The sequence below is a fragment of the Ananas comosus genome, linkage group 16 (genome assembly GCF_001540865.1).
Source record: "Ananas comosus cultivar F153 linkage group 16, ASM154086v1, whole genome shotgun sequence".
NCBI classification, from domain to species: domain Eukaryota; kingdom Viridiplantae; phylum Streptophyta; class Magnoliopsida; order Poales; family Bromeliaceae; genus Ananas; species Ananas comosus.
Window position 1 is genome coordinate 10088760 of NC_033636.1, and position 16947 is coordinate 10105706.

General features: G+C 37.9%; 3 protein-coding genes across 3 annotated transcripts; all 3 read right to left on the reverse strand.

Annotated features, from left to right (window-relative positions):
* On the reverse strand, positions 1187 to 4828 carry LOC109722034 (acyl transferase 4-like). Its single transcript, XM_020249887.1, has 2 exons — positions 4312 to 4828; positions 1187 to 1901 (listed from the first exon to the last, which is right to left on the reverse strand). The coding sequence occupies exons 1-2, from the start codon at positions 4744 to 4746 to the stop codon at positions 1311 to 1313; spliced, it is 1026 nt and encodes a 341-aa protein (XP_020105476.1). The 5' UTR covers positions 4747 to 4828; the 3' UTR covers positions 1187 to 1310.
* Positions 7508 to 11327, reverse strand: LOC109722484 (acyl transferase 5-like). The gene is made up of 2 exons (XM_020250557.1): positions 10861 to 11327; positions 7508 to 8548 (listed from the first exon to the last, which is right to left on the reverse strand). Exons 1-2 carry the CDS (start codon positions 11287 to 11289, stop codon positions 7685 to 7687), a joined length of 1293 nt encoding a protein of 430 aa, XP_020106146.1. The 5' UTR covers positions 11290 to 11327; the 3' UTR covers positions 7508 to 7684.
* Positions 13552 to 16450, reverse strand: LOC109722016 (acyl transferase 4-like). The gene is made up of 2 exons (XM_020249860.1): positions 15949 to 16450; positions 13552 to 14635 (listed from the first exon to the last, which is right to left on the reverse strand). Exons 1-2 carry the CDS (start codon positions 16384 to 16386, stop codon positions 13787 to 13789), a joined length of 1287 nt encoding a protein of 428 aa, XP_020105449.1. The 5' UTR covers positions 16387 to 16450; the 3' UTR covers positions 13552 to 13786.

A 16947-nucleotide genomic window follows, 5' to 3' on the forward strand; every position in this document is an offset into this window, starting at 1 on the left:
GGTCTTTCTCAAATTTGAGGATATATTATAATCTAAGATCTCCAAGTTTCTCAACCTTTTTTTTTTTTTTTTCAAAGCAATAGATCACATCCAAAAATCTCATTTCTGAGCCCTAATATGTTTTTTTTTAGAGATAGGAAACACGCTACCCACTTCGTTTATTTCATTTAGAAATAAACTTAGCTGAAAATGTGAATCAATTAGAATTCAAACTTGGAACCTCGGGTATCAACCACCAAACCTTTTGCTACTTGCTATAGAGATGGTCGGTTTCTCAACCTAATTTAATATGGCCTTTTAGTTCACTTGTGTATTTTGGTTGATGATAGTGTACCTTTAATTTCCAAGAGATTACCATAGGCGACTCACCATTGATTTGGATGGATAATTGCGACGAAGATCAAATAAACTTATGATTAGTTCCCAGTAACTATTACAAATTTGTTCTAGTTTAATTTATATTAGGGCAAATTGCACGTTTGGTCCTCAAATTATGAGGCAGGCGACACTTTGGTTTTCAAAGTTTACCTTATTAAAATTTTTAATACAAACTTTCAAAATTATTCTAATCAAGTTATTCTACTCAATTCAGTAGGTAACTAAAAAATGTATATGGCTAGTTGATATAAAAGTGATATAACATCTTAATTATTAGCGTATCATCAATCACAGAACAATTCCATCGCTTTTATATTAACGATACGTTAATATTTAATCAACTAAAGCAAATTGATAGGACTTGATCATTGCAAAAATTATGAAAATCTAAATCATAAATTAGAATAAATTAAAATTTGAATACTAAAATATTACACGCCTCATAGTTTAAGGATCAAACATGCCATTCACCCTTTATTACAAGTTTACAACACATCCAGCGATTGAAAAGCACATATGCAACTAGCCTGCAATGGCCTAGATTGGAAATACTTCCCTAAACCAAACAATTATTATTCCTTTTTCTTCTTTTTTTTTTCGGGTTATGTTTGCACCAGAAACCAGGGGCATCAAACTCGCAACCTTTGAAAGCGCGAGGACTTACGCGAACTTCATCAATTCATCATGTAAGGTCGCCGAGTGCTGCTCTTCGACGCAGGACATCACCAGCCTCACACCCTCTTTCGGCACCGGCGGTTTGATGAATGCGGCCCTGCCGAAAACATTGAAGTCGGAACTAGCAACGCACGGAAAGACGTAGCTCGGCGACCCCCACCCGTAGTCGACCTCATAGTACCCCAGCCGAGTCCAATCCGAAACGAGCAGCATTCGATAGTCCGGCAGGGCGCGCGAATTCGACATTACTTCTCCTTTTAACCACGCGAGAATCCGTCGGACACGGTTTGTTTAGCTTGTCGAATTACCCCAACTAGCGCGACAAGCGACCCATTCGCCACTTGCTTGCTCGGTAAGGTGATCCCTACGGGATACACGCAGTTCCCGTAGTAGCCGCCGTCGATCGAGAGAAGCTCGTTCAGGCGGTGGCGAGCATTCGCCATGTAGTAAAGGCAGACGTCGGCGTCGGGCTCAACGTTGATGGCCCGCGTGCGCGACTGCCACAGCATGGCCGTGACGACATCGAAGGTAGAACAAATTTGGCCTGTCTCGGCCGCGACTCGGTCCTTGACTCGGTTGATGCTGGGGAGGGAAACGTCGAATTCGGCAGATTTGAATCTGTAGAAGGTGTATTGTATCTCGGGCCCTGCTGGGCCTTGGGCCGAGGTAGTGGGCTTGGGAGGGCTCGGAACAGATTCTCGGCGCCAGGTTGCGGTGACCGTCGGCTCGGCGAGACCTCTCGTCAGCTCGGCCACGGCGTTCAGGAACTGGGCAGAGCCGACACCGTCGAAGACTGTGTGGTTGTAAGTGATGCAGACGGTGAAACCGCCGCATGTGAATTTTGTCACCTGAAGAATTATGTTCATGCAGTAACTATCTAGAAATTTACCAACCGTTTTTAGAGTATGTGACAAAGAATTTAGTGGTTGGTATCCGAGGTCTCAAGTTCGAATCACAGTTGATTCACATTTTCAGTTAAGTTTATTTCTAAATGAAATAAACGAAGCGGGTAGCATGCTACCTATCTCTCTCAAAAAAAAAAAAAAAAAACTATCTAGAAATTTGATGAAATAGAGTCCTTAACTTTATTTTATTTTATTTTATGGTGGGAACTCTATTAAATTTTAATTTTTGTATTTGGTTTCATTAAGTTTAATATTTTTCTTAATTATTAGCCATTTTTAATTTAATTTTATTTGCCAAAAAATTAAAGCCAATATATTTGGTATATCATCAATAATTTTTAAAATTTTTAGACCGTTGGGAAATTTGATATTCACTCTGACGAGTTTACAGTCTAAAAACTCTGATATCAAATTTTTATATTTATAAAAATTATAATTATTTATGATTATAGCATAAATATAAAAAAATTAATTTAATTATTCTGAATTCTAAATGTGAACGTAAAATTTTCGTATAAATCGCGTATACGAATTATTGACAAATCTACTTTATAAATCATATTTTTTTTACGAATTTAAAAATTAAAATACGAATTTTATTTATATTTTATTCATATCAAATTTTTACCGTATTCTAACGTACTTGGCTCGTTGACCCTCCTACATCATAGCACCAGCTCTCACATGCATATATCTATATATACTCACCTATTACGTATCCAATCGTGATATAATTAAGAATTCTACTCTAATTTATACTTAATAAATTTAAAATACTTATTCTAATCTAATAAAGATTCAACTATAATCTAATCAAAATATCAACATAAACCAAAATTACTTAATTACAGAAAATCAAAGGAAAAAAAAAAAAAAGTCTCATTCCAGAAAAAAACAAAAAAGTGAGGTGTCTTACCAAAATATCCTATAATGGATGTAGTACCACCTTATATTGACAGTTTTGTCCTTTATAAACAGTAAGGACCGCAATTCTTATTTATTAGAACAGTATGTTTGATCTATAAAGTAATTTATTTTATTTAAAAAATAAATTTGAAGATTAGTAGTATTTAATTTTAAGAGATTATTGCCTATATATTCTTCAAAATTTTGGAAATATTTTTATATATCCTTCTTCTTTTTTTTTCTTTTCAATATAACTCTCATATATTCCTCCATTATTTCAAAATACTCATACAGTTACCATCCGTAAAGTTAACTTGGGTTAAATATGAGTTAAATATCTAACACAGTTAAAAAAAAATTAAAATACTACTTTTGCCCTTAACTTAAGGGCAAATAAGAAATGTTGTTGATAATAAAAGAGTATATTTGAAAAGACCAAAAAATAAAAAACTTTTTGTGCTCCTAACTTAAGGGCAAATAAGAAAAATCGGTGATAATAAAAGGTATATTTGAAAGTGCAAAATAGTGATTTTATAGAAATATTATAGTTCATTAACAGATTTTAATCCTTGGAACATAAGAAAGGCATTTTCAATATTAGCATTCTAAGAAGGGTAAATAAGAAAATCGAAAATTTTTCAAAAATATATAAGCAATTGTCCCTAATTTTAAATATTTGACCACACTCTTTATATACCAAATATATCAATATTTTAAACAAACCATAGCTAAATAGAACTTTCAATTTAAAAAAAATCAAATATTAACTAACTAGAATTATTTAAATTAGAATAAAAAATCATAGGCTAAAGAAGTTCTAATAAAAAAATGAAGTTCAGGTGGCTTTTTTTACTTAAAATTACTTTTATTTGATGGATCTCTCTGTAATTTTACCTTCTTCGGTACTATTAATGGCTAATTAATGATGGCATTAAAACTAGTGTCTACTCAGTTCCGAGTTTTTCTTTTTTTACTTTGTTATTTTTTTCTTTTATCCTTTGCGTTGGAACAGTCCAATTATCTTGCTATTTCGTTAATAGCCTTTGGATTGGGGAGCTCATAATAACAAAACTAGTATTACTTAAAAACTTTACAATTTTTTTTTATTTTAAAAAATAGATAGTATGCTATTCACTTCATTTATTTTATTTAAAAATAAATTTAATGAAAAATATGAACCAATTAGGATTCGAACTTGGAATTCAAATACCAACGACCAAACTCTACAAATTTATATTGATAATAATAACGACTCTTTAGAAGCCAAAATAAAATACTCATAAATTTTATTTTTCGCCCCTTTCAGAGATCTGAGTTGTCTCACCCATATAGCTAAATTTACTTTTTTATTGAATGAAGCGGATACCATGCCCTCTTTTTCTTAAAATAATAATAATAATAATAATAAGAATAATATAATTTATGCTGCTAATAGGTGTGTACATACCTGCGCCATGAAGATGACGTTCTCGTGGTTGAGCTCCGGCGGAGGCCGCGCCGCGAGAACGGCGTGCAGTTTCGAATCCCAATCGCCGAAGCCGTCGAGGCTGCATTCGGCGGAGGCCTCGACGAACCACACGCCGTCACCGTCGCCGTCGCCGGAGCACTCGATCTCCAGCTCGCCCCCGGCGGGCTCGACAATCCGTCCGGCGACCGGGTAGTAGTGCACGAGCGCCCTCGACAGCCCTTCACTTATGGCCTTCGCCGGATCTTCGCCGCCGCCGCCGCCGCCGCCGCGCCGGAAGACGAAGACGATATCTCCGGAGAACCGCAGCCCCGGCAGGCGGTCGAGGAAGGAGAGCTGGAGGCTCCCTCGCGGCGTCGGCTCGCAGGCGCGGACCAGAATCGCCGGCTCTTTCGTGATCGTGCAGTGGCCCGCCATGCTCCTCACTCAGATCTCCAAGTAATGGAGCGTGCCTAGCCACTTAGTTTAGTGCCTTATTTTTCTTCATCCATGCTGGCTTGTACGGACAACATACTATTTTACCCACTATCCTTTTTATCCCATCTACTCCAGCTAAATATTATTTTTTTTAATACTGGACTAACTCCAACCCCCAATCTAACACAAAAAATATTCTAACCCTATCTTAACCCTGAACTTAACCCTATTCCTGAAATAACAAATTTTTTCTTAATCCGAAAACAAACGGTAGCTAAACATACAAATCTATCACCCATATCTCTCTAAACATATAAAATTACTAGCAATATTTCTAAATCTTAAACCTTTCTATTACCAATACCTTTTAAATTCCATGTCCTCTTATATATACAAAAGCACTAATGATATTCTCTAATTTAGAGAGTCATCTACAAAATTACAATTTTCGAAAGGGTGTGGAAGAAATTAATCTATAAAAATAAGACATTCAATCTTTTATTTAAAAATTGTGCTTTAAAATAATCTACTTTTCAAATTATGTAAAACTAAATATATCATGCATCACATGTCCACTTTAACTAAGTTTATACTATATATAAAAATATGTATTCAAATTTGAATCTTTGATGGGCCCATTTGTACAGAGAAATAAAAAAATAATTATTGTGATATTATGATAAAAAAAATTTAAAAATAATAACTGGGGATCATGAAACCCCAAAGTTCGCGACAGCTCTTATGCCGAATCCCCAAAATGGCGACCATTCTTTACTTAGTATTTTCAAACCTTCTAATTTACCTTATTATTTAGGTTGCGTTTGGTTCGGGTATAAATAAGAACTATTTATTTCAGAAATAGATATAAGTTCAGATATAAGCAGAAATTAGACAAATTTTATGTTTGGATAAAAATTGAGTTGTTCGTAAGAATAAAATAAATAATGTTTGAATTGTTAGATTAGAATAAAAAAAAATAAAAATTATATTTTAAATTAAAAGTATTTTATTTAATTAATTAATATCAAAATATTACTTAAAAATAATAAATTAATATTAGTCATTATAATTGAACTCCAAAACACAAGTTGGCCGAATCTCATAGTACTTAGGCAACAGTTGAACATGTAGAAAAATTAAATGATTCTTCTAGTTATAATAGAAAAGTTTACACACTGATAATGAGCCCATTTGCATGCTTAAATACATGCATAGTAATTTGAGGATTTACAACTTGGTACCACAGAGTTGGTAAACGAGACCATCAAATTTTAAAAATAAATGTGACTTGCCTTGTACATGCGTTTTAACTAGTGTGTGCGATGTATATTCTAAATACAAAAATATAAAAAATCTTTTCCAGATTTGGGGCAGGGCGTACATTTGACACGGGATAGCTTGGTGGCAAGGCCTAATGCGCACTCGAAGAGGGCTAGGCTCAACGAACTGGTAGCTGACTGGTGGGTTATATGAGAAATCAGGAATGCAGTAATCTTTCGACAGATACAGATGAACCCTAATTTAGCTGTGACTAAGATTATACAGTTGTACAATCTGTGGGAGTGGTCCTTCGCTGCCACATAGCCGTCTTGTGGGAGTGGTCCTTCGCTGCCACATAATAAAATTATACACAATAGTAACGGAACACCAAAGTACAGTGTAGTAATGTATATAAATAAATATAATTAATCCTAATAAAAAATAGAAAATGATCTATTTATTCCTAACAATAGCTAACTATCATATAATCTATAACTTTTTGGGTTTAATTTATGTCATTTAGAATATCTTTTTTATTTAGCACAGACACAATGTAGTATAAATAAAACTAAACAAATAAAATCAAAGTATTCTGGAATAACAAAGTAAACTATATATTAAAAAAAAAATCTTCGAAACTAAAAAACTGCTGAACAAAATATAAAAAACATAAAATTTCTTAAAATGAATCTAATTAAAACTATCTAATTCTGGCCTCCAAAACCAAACAAATAAAATGAGAGTACACTAAATAAATGAAATAAAAAAGAGGCATATTAAAATAGTAAAAAAAATTGATATCAAAATAGTTAAAGAAAATTAGAAAATACTAATTATTAATGCATATTATCTGGATCGTAACTTATATATACTACAACAATAATTGAAGGGTAGGAGAGGTAAAAGAGGTATTTTAATTAGCCATATTTTGGACAAATTATTAGTAATATAGGCAGTTTTGATGAGTTTTAAAATTTGAAGGATATTTTGTATATTGACAATTTTTGAAAAAAATTTATGTAATTAAGAGTGCATGTAAAAGCCTGATAAAATTAACCCTATTAATTAGATATTATAGCAAGTGTCTAACTAATGAAGTTACAAAATAAGAAAAATTTGGATTTAATTCTACTATGATATTACTTAAAAACTAAACCGGTAAAACATGACACAGAAATGTAGATAATATATCAAAAAAAAAATGACACAGAGAAACGAAAATAAATAGAGTATAATTTATCATTATAAAAAAAATGACAACCTAATAATTTTGTATCGGATAATATGGTAAAATATGAGAATTTTATATACGATAGATCGAGACGCTAGAATTAATAATTGAGCATAAGCAATTTAGTAAAATTGTGCTTTTTTGTCGATGATAGTGTACCTTTAATTTCGAGGAGATTTAACAAAGGCTACTCATCATTTAATATATTCGGATAGATGGATGGATAATTGCAACGCAGATCAAATAAAATTAAAGATTGGTTCCCACTGATGATCACAAATTTGTTCCAGTTTATTTTATTTTACGACACATCCAGGCATAGCTAAGCACGCATTCAGCTAGTTTTTTTCTTCTTTTTTTTTTTGTTTTGTTATTTTATTCTAGAAACTCGATCGATAAATTTCGACATGCGGGAATCAACCTCGCAACCTTTGAAAGTGCGAGGACTTAGGCGAACTTCATCAATTCATCATGCAAGGCCGCCGAGTGCTGCTCTTCGACGCAGTGCATCACCAACCTGATGCCCTGTTTCGGCATGGGCAGCTTGAGGAAGGCGCACGAACACACAACATTGAACTCGGAACTACAACCGCACGGGTAGACGAAGCTTGGCTCTCCCCACCCGAAGTCGATCTCACAGTACCCCAGCCGATTCCAATCCGTAACGGTCAACATTCGGTAGTCCTGCAGGGCGTGTAAATTCGTCGCTCCGTCTCCATTCATCCAACGCGAGAATCCGTCCGACACGGTTCGCTTAGCTTCTCGAATTAGCCCGACTAACACGACGAGCGACGCATTCGCGACTTGCTTGCTCGGTAAGGTGATCCCTGCGGTATACACGCAGTTCCCGTAGTAGCCGCCTTCGATCGAAAGGAGCTCGTGTAGAACGTGGCGAGCATTCGCCATGAAGGAGAGGCCGACGTCGGCGTCGGGGTCGAGGTTGATCGCCCGTGTGCGCGACTGCCACACTACGGCCGTGACCACGTCGAAGGTGGAACAACTTTGGCCAGTCTCGGCGGTGACTCGGTCCTTGACTTGCTTGACGCTTTGGAGGGAAATGTCGAATTCGGCAAGTTTGAAACTGTCGAAGGTGAATTGAATCTTGGGCCCCTCCGGCCCTTGGGCTGAAGTGGTGGGCCGGGGTGGGCTCGGAATGAGTTCTCGGCACCAGGTGGGGCTGACGGTTGGCTCGGCGAGACCTCTCGTCAGCTCGGCCACGGCGTTCAGGAATTGGGCGGAGCCGGCGCCGTCGAAGACCGTGTGGTTGTAAGTAATGCCGACTGTGAAGCCGCCGCACTTGAATTCTGTCACCTGAGGAGTTGTCGGAAAGTCGTCGGTAGAGAAAAATACTTTTGCGAATGAAAATGCTCTTCATTGTCAAAAAAAATTATGTGAAAATGCTCGCGACGATCAGATAACGATCACTGATTGACGAAAAGAATTCGCATCTCACCGTTGAAAGCCTTCCTCTACAATTTTTGTTTTTCCTATTAACTCCACTATATGAGCAAACTAGTACAAAAATCAAAGCCCACAAGAACAGTGTCTTGGAGAGGGGCATAATACTATACTTTCAGGCTTCCTTTCGTTCGGATATAAATAAAAATTACTTATTTTAAAAATAAATACAAATTTAGATATAAGTAAGAAATAGACGAATTTAGTATTTGAATAAAAATTAAGTTGTTCCCGAAAACAAGAAAATTAGTGTTTAAATAATTAAGATGGAATAAGAAGAATATTAGATGGTTATAAATAGAAAATAATAATTTTACTCCTCTCATTATATTTAAATTTAAATTTTAAAATTCTACATTTATAATTTTAAATTTTAAATTTTAAATATTAAAATTTAAAATTTATAATCTCAAATTTTAAATTTTATAATTTTATAATTTAAATTTCAAATTTTAAATTTAAGACCAATTTTAAAATTTAAAAATATAAATTATCAAATTTTAAATTTTAAAAATTTAAAATATCAAATTTGAAATTTTAAAATTTAAATTATAAATTTTAATTTTGATATTATAAATTTTTAATTTTAAAAATTTAAGTTCTAATTTAAAACAAAAATCTCTCTCACGATGAGGGGAACAAGAGGTGGGCTTGTTCCCACCCCTGCGTGGGAACTATTAATTCCCACCATAGAGGATTATCCCACCCACCCTATTTACTGTTTGGGTATAAAAGGAGATAAGGCCATATCCCTCTCTTGTATCCAATCCAAGGTATAGTTTGGTTCGGATAGAAGGAACAACTGACTATTCCAAAAATAGGTACAAGTTCAGGTATAAATAAGAATTACATTAATTTTACATTTGGATAAAAATTAGTTGTTTTCAGGAATAAGAAAAATAGTTCTTGATTAGATAAAATAGAATAAAAAGAATATTGGGTGGTTATAAATAGAAAATTGATATTATTCCTTTTGTCATATTTAAATTTAAATTTTTAATTTTTAATTTTATTTTTAAATTTATAATTTTAATTTTAAATTTCAAATTTTAAAATTAAACTCTTTTTAAAGTTTAAAATTTTATGTTTGAAATTTAAATTTTAAAATATAAATATCAAAATTTAAATTTAAAAATATAAAATATCAATTTTAAATTTTAAATTTTAAATTTTAAACTTTAATTTTGAAATTATAAATTATTAATTTTTAAAATTAAAATTAGAATTTTTAAATTTAATTTTTTTAAAAAAATAATAGGAATGAAAACAAGTTCCCACCCCTATTCCACCTAAGTGTGGAAACAAATTATTACCATCCTTCGTTGGTTATCCCACCCTGAGAAAGTCAGATATAGTGTTTGGAGAACAAAGGAATAACCCCTTATCTCCTTTGTATTTTTTTTGAAAATTAGGTAGCAAGCTACCTGCTTCATTCACTAGGAAAATGAATTAGGCTTATATAATGAAAGCAGCCAGAGCCTCCGAGCAAAAAGGGCAAGATAAAAACAAAAGATGGACAAAAACAACAACAACAAAAGAAACAAAGACAGAAAAAAGCGAAAAAGACGAAGCACAGGAGAAATGAGAAAGGAAGAGCTACCACTACTGCTATAGCTGCTACAACCACCGCTACCAAAAGCTACTAAAACTACTGCGGCTGCTACGTTTTTCAATCAGCCATCAGCAGATTGATACGGTCTAAAGCTTGGGAAGGATTAATTTGCTTAGCACGAAAGAGAATATCATTCCTCTCGGTCCAAACCACCCACCAGACGGCGGATAGTAGAGACAGTACTTGTGCTCTTTTTTGTGCGCCAGCAAGGTTACAACCTTTTGACCAGAGTTCTCTGACATCCGTCGAGGGTTCGAGCAATAAGTTCGGTCCGTCCACTCGGTTCTAATTTGTTTGGTTGAGTAACAAGGTTACAACCTTTGTTACTCAACCAAACAAACGAGACTTAGAAGGTGAAACTTGCCGCATGGCATGTTCAAATTAATCGGTTCTAATTTAATTTAACCTGCTTCACATAAAATGTAAATTAAAATTTATCCTGATAAGTTAACAATAGGAATAAATTATATATTTCCTATTAAAACATATTTAATAAACTAAAATTAAACTCAAATTCTAGTATAATTCTACTTAACCTCTTAAAAACATGTACCTGCATCATGAAGATGACGTTCTCCATATTCACCTCCGGCGGAGGCCGCGCCACGAGCCCCGCCGCGAAAATCAGGCGCAGGATCAAATCCCAATCGCCGAAGCCGTCGAGGCGGCCTTCGGCGGAGGCCTCGACGAACCACACGCCGTCGCCGTCGCCGGAGCACTCGATCGCCAGCTCGCCGCCGGCGGGCTCGGCGATCCGTCCGGCGACCGGGTAGTAGTGCACGAGCGCCCGCGACAGCCCTTCCCTTATAGTCTTCGCCGGATCTTCCCCGCCGCCGCGCCGGAAGACCAGGAGGACGTCCAAGGACAGCCGAATCTCTGGCCGGCGGTCGAGGAAGGACAGCCGGTGGCTCCCCCGCGGCGTCGCCTCGCAGGCACGGACCAGAATCGGCGGCTTTTTGGTGATCGTGCAGCTGTTGGCCATGCTTACTGATCAGATCTCCAAGTAATGCAGAGTGCTGCTTAATTAGTTTAGTGCCCCAGCTTTCTTCATTCAATCATGCTCTCTTCTATATATGCGCACGCGCGCACACACAGAGTTGAACTAAAATACGCCTAAAAGCACCAACTCATTTGTACTTTTAAATTTCTAGCATTTAGATCTACTCTTTAATAATTAGTAATTTTTGAATCAAACATTATCCTAGCTATCACCATCTACCCCTATTATACTAATTCTACATCATCTCCATCCAAGAGCTACAAGCATACCAGCTCACTCTATATATATATATATATATATAAGTCTTAAAGACGATTATGTAAAAATCCAAATGTCATAAACAATTCTTAAGTTTGCTTTGCATTAATGTAATTAATTTTTTTTGCACCCTTGTGGTAGGTTCAATATACCATAGGTTTATAAATATATATAGAGTCTTAAGTCATATCCAAATCCCAAACTTTAAGAATATTATACTCTTCTTTTTTTCTTTTTTTTTTTTTGAGAGAGAGAGATAGAAAGCATGTTACTCGCTTCGTTTATTTTATATAAAAATAAACTTAGTAAGAAATGTGAATCAACTAGAATTCGAACTTGGATCTTAAATGCCAACCACTAAGCTCTTTGTCACTTGCTCTAGAGATGGTCAATTATATATATTTTGTTTTTCTAAGTAATATAATTTTTCATTTCCTCCAAAACATATATCTCATATTTGCACTTAGCTAGCCTTCGAGGGCAAGTAGATAAACGTTAGCAAAATGGAGACAAATTTATTCAGCTTCGAACAGAAAGACAAGTGCCGCATAAATTTTGACGAGTAAAATCATCCGTGAGTCTTTAATGAGCCGCAGTTGTTATGGGTAAGATTGATTACAGCATTATATTATACCAAAAGAAGACCGTTACATGAGGGTAGAGCGTTCAGACCTTTCTCCCAATGGTGGAGAAGTGTGATGAGATGTCGAGAAGTGTTTAAATATGGAGTTTCGTATGTACTGGGTGATGGGAAAAACATTAGGTTGTGGACTGACAGATGGACCGGAGAAATCCCTCTCAGTACTCGGTTTCCAAGTCTCTTCAGCAGAATAACTAATGACGAGGTAACAGTCTCACAATGTTGGAATGAAAAAGGGTGGAGATGGCGGTTCATTGCCAGAGGTTTTGGGACTGTTAGAGCCAACAGGAGACGTCAACAATTTTTGCCGCTAAAAAATTGGCTATCTCAGTACAGCCCAACTTATTCATCGAATATTCTTAAGTGGCGATGGACCTCCAACCAAATATTTACGGTTAAGTCGCTATACGATTTTATAACAGATGCAGGCCAGAGGGTCTATATGTACGATTACCTTTGGGGTTTAAAAATGCCGACCAAAATTAAAATCTTCATTTGGATCTTGCTTCGCAAGAGATTACTTACAAAGGACAGATTGATTAGTCGAGGGTGCCACGTAGACCAACAGTGCATTTATTGTGTGGTGTTCACAGAAAGCTGCGACCACCTTTTCGGCCTCTGTGTATTCGTCAAATTTATTACACTGTGCGAGGGAGGCACTGACACAAGCAAACTGGACGCGGGGGATGTACGGCGATTATGGATAGAAACATCTAGCATCCCCAATGTTGCAACGAGATCCAAGAGTCTAACCCGCTTGGCGGCAATCTGGTGGGTCATATGGACTGAACGCAATAATACAATTTTCCGTGGATTGCTTCCCAACGTAAGCCGGGCTGTGAATCACGTTAGGACTTTAACGAAGGGCTGGACTGAAGTTACGTGAATTGGACGATCTCTACCCCTCCCTCCGCAGTTTTTTTAGTATGTTGAGTTTATTTTTGGATTTTTTTGTTGTTTATTTTTGGGTTTCTCTTATTTGGTTTTTTTTTTTTTCTTTTTCGTCTTTTGTAGGAGACCTCAGCTGCCTTCATCATGTAAGCTTAGTTCATTCCGCTTAATGAATGAAGCAGGTAGCTTGCTACCTGTTTCTCAAAATCATCCGTGAGTCCGTGACAAAAGCCAAGCAAACACAAAAACCAAACAATACAACAACATGTGCTATACACCACATGGTACATTAATTATTGTCTTTATGGACTAGGAGTAAACTAATCCTTTACTATAACACGCGCAAATTAATTTATACAATTAATTTAAAGACAGCACATAAGTAATAATAAAATTATGCACAATAATAAAGAGAGAGAAAAAAAAAAAAAAAAAAAACACTAGAGTCACAGTACATTGATGGACATGCTGACAACTCTTTAATTCAATCATTTATTGCACGTTCGTCATGCCATGCACCAAAATAAACAAGCAAACTTAGATAAATAAAGGAAGGATACATCTTAATTGACGCTACATCTCACGGTTTATAATAATATAATATAATTAATAACTAGAAACTTTTAGTTAAAATCAGATTACGCGCGTAGGTACGTAGCATCGATCTTGGTTGGTACACATGAGCCTGAGTTAGACCAGCTTCTCCAACTCGCTCTGAAACGCCGCCACGTGTCGCTCCTCGACGCAGCGCATCACGAGCCGCACCCCCTGCTTCGGCACGGGCGGCCGCACGTAGACGCACGTGCCGAGGACGTTCAACTCGCCCGGGACGGGGAAGACGTAGCCGGGCCCACCCCACCCGTAGTCGACGTCGCCGTAACCGAGGCGGCTCCACTCCGTCACCATCAACGTCCCGTAATTCAACGGTACGTTGAAGCGCTCCTTCCCCGCGTCCCCGCTCAGCCACGCCGTGAACTCCGCCGTCACCGTCCGCTTCGCCTCGCGGATCAGCCCCACCAACGCCGTTAGGGACTCGCCCGCGACGCGCTCCCCCGGTGCGGATATCCCCACCGGGTACACGCAGTTGCCGTAGTAGCCGCCGCGGATCCCGAGGCGGTCGCATAGGACGGGGCGGACGTTGGCCATGAAGCTCAGGCGGACGTCCGCATCGGGCTCGGACCGGAGGACCGCGCGCGTGCGGGACCGCCACGTCATCGCGGTGACCGCCTCGAAGGTGGTGCACCCGAGGCCCGACTCGGAGCGGACGCGGCCCTTGACCCAGTCGATGGACTCGAGGGGGAAGTCGAACTCGGAGGGGGTGAACCGGTAGAAGGTGAGGTTGGGGGCCGAGGTGGGCTTGGCGGGTGGTGGTGGGCCCGGGATGGAGTCGCGGCGCCACGCCGGGCTCACCGAGGGCTCGGCGAGGCCCCGCGCCAACTCGGCCACCGCGTTCACGAACTGCGCCGCGCCGAGGCCGTCGAAGACGAGGTGGTTGTACGTGATCCCGACCGCGACGCCGCCGCATTTGAATTCGGTCACCTGGTTGTTTTGACATAATTAAACACAGAAAAAAGAGGGAAAAAAAAGAATAACTACAAATTTATGCTAATATAATATATGCTATTTTATATATATATATATATATATATATAGTTGAGCTGGAATACTATCAGTAGCAAACGGGCTCCGTTGCCACCCATTTATTTTTGATGATGGAGCCTCCAAATCGACGATCGGCACCGTTGAAAATGATCTATACCACTTGAAGTATCTAGAAATCAAATTTCATACTTTTTCGATATTGTTTTCTTGTCCATCAAGTGAGCGTAAAAATGAATGGCTGAAAATGAATATCCTCTAAAAAGTGATGATAGAAATTTTGTAATCATGATCGAGAATATAGATCTTGTTCTAAATAGTTTAAAGAATTTTCTAACCAAAATTCAATTGATTTGGATAGCTTTACACCGTTAAACGAGAAAACCCCTCATATCAACCATTAAAATTACTAATTTTGAAACCCTTTGATCATTAGGTAAATGATGTCGCAAAATTTTGAAATTGATTTCTAGATACTTCAAGTGATATAGATCATGTTCACGGTGCCGATCGTCGATTTGAAAGCTCCATCTTCGAAAACAAATAGGTGGCAACGGAGCCCGTTTGCTAACATAGCATTCCAGCTCAACTCTATATATATATATATATATATATATATATATATATATATATATATATATAGAGTATAGGCTAGAATACTTTTACAAGTATCACCCAAGTAACACTTGTGTGTTTTTAGCCATTGGATCTACTTTTTGATTACTAATAGGCCTTGGATCAAACACTATTCCACCTACCACCACCTACCACCATCATCTCAACCTCACATCTCTCCATCCAAGGGCTAAAAACACACAAGTGTCACCCAAGTGATACTTTTACAAGTATTCTAGCATATAAATATATATATATATATATATATATATATATATATGAAGTGCTTAGGAAATAATTGAACCAGTGAAATATATATGATATAGATAGATTGAGCTGAAGCATTGTGGGCCGGAGTGGGCGGTATGAAGATGAAGGAGAAGAAGCCGACAAAATAATGGACCAGACATTGCCTGGGCGTGCAGCAATTGGCATAAATATTTTATTATTTGCAAAATCTACAATTCAAAATGAACTGTAGCCTTACGATCTATATGAATTGTAGATTAATATTTCTTTACAAAGTAAATAAATACCAGTTGAAACAAAAGCGTCAGAGCGGAAAAGAAGAAAAAAGAAGAAGAGAGCGACACGTTCGACGAAATGCCCCAGAGAAGCCGAGGGAGAAGGGAGGGTACCTGCATCATGAAGAGGAGGTCGTCCTTGTTCACCCCGGGCGGGGGCCGCGCCACGAGGTCGGCGCTGGGGAAGGGGAGTGGGGCGCCGCCGAGGTGGCTCACGTCCTCGAGGGCGCACGCGGCCGCGGCCTCGACGAACCACACGCCCTCGCCCGTGCACTCGACCTCGAGCTCCCCGGGGCGCGGCTCCGCGAGGCGCCCCGCCACGGGGTAGTAGGGGACGAGCGCCCGCGAGAGGCCCTCGCGCACCGCGCGCGCCGGGTCGCGGCCCCCGCCGCCGCCCCCGCGGGGGAACACGAGCACGAGGTCGCGGGAGAGGCGCATGCCGATGAGGCGGTCGAGCGCCGAGAGCGCCAGCGCGCCGCGCGGCGTGGGCTCGCTCGGCTCGACGAGCGCCGGGGCGCGCTTCGTGATCGTGGCCGCGTCGACGGTGCTCATGGCGAGTGGGGAAAGAGAAAGTAACAGCAACGTGGGTGTTGTGAGCTGAGTGCTCCACTGCCTTTTCCTCTTATTTAACTTTTTTTTTTTCCTTTTTCGGTATATGGACAAAACTTTTATAAAATTACGAAAATAACCCTATTCATTATTAAATTTAAAAATATTTTATTTATTTTTGTAAGTAATAAGTTACTGCCTTTGTATGCGAATACATGTATAGTATTTACTATTAATTTTCCTAGCTTTTAAATTAAATATTATTCTACATATACCTACTAAATCCAAAACATTCAAAGTATAAAAATTATGTAGGAAATAATATTTTTTTACTACCAAAATCACTCTAACTTTACTCTCTCTCTATCCAAATATATGAAGTCCAACTAAGTTTCGTTTAGGAGCCTGTTTTTGGTGTTAATAGCTTTTTGACTCTTCAATAAATTTTTTTGCATTTTGGATTATAAAAAATAGGGGGCCCACCATTGACCACTATCCACTATTATTGGGTTTTGATTCGATCACTAAAAAGTGTTTGTACTTCTAAAATTTATATAATGAATA

What these genes read in the sequence shown, in the direction of transcription:
- LOC109722034 (XM_020249887.1), bottom strand. Translation starts at nt 4,746, where the DNA reads ATGGCGGGCCACTGCACGATCACGAAAGAGCCGGCGATTCTGGTCCGC. An exon ending in ACGTCATCTTCATGGCGCAG is followed by an intron (nt 1,902 to 4,311) that starts GTATGTACACAC and finishes ATAATTCTTCAG; the next exon opens with GTGACAAAATTCACATGCGG.
- LOC109722484 (XM_020250557.1), bottom strand. Translation starts at nt 11,289, where the DNA reads ATGGCCAACAGCTGCACGATCACCAAAAAGCCGCCGATTCTGGTCCGT. An exon ending in ACGTCATCTTCATGATGCAG is followed by an intron (nt 8,549 to 10,860) that starts GTACATGTTTTT and finishes ACAACTCCTCAG; the next exon opens with GTGACAGAATTCAAGTGCGG.
- LOC109722016 (XM_020249860.1), bottom strand. Translation starts at nt 16,386, where the DNA reads ATGAGCACCGTCGACGCGGCCACGATCACGAAGCGCGCCCCGGCGCTC. An exon ending in ACCTCCTCTTCATGATGCAG is followed by an intron (nt 14,636 to 15,948) that starts GTACCCTCCCTT and finishes CAAAACAACCAG; the next exon opens with GTGACCGAATTCAAATGCGG.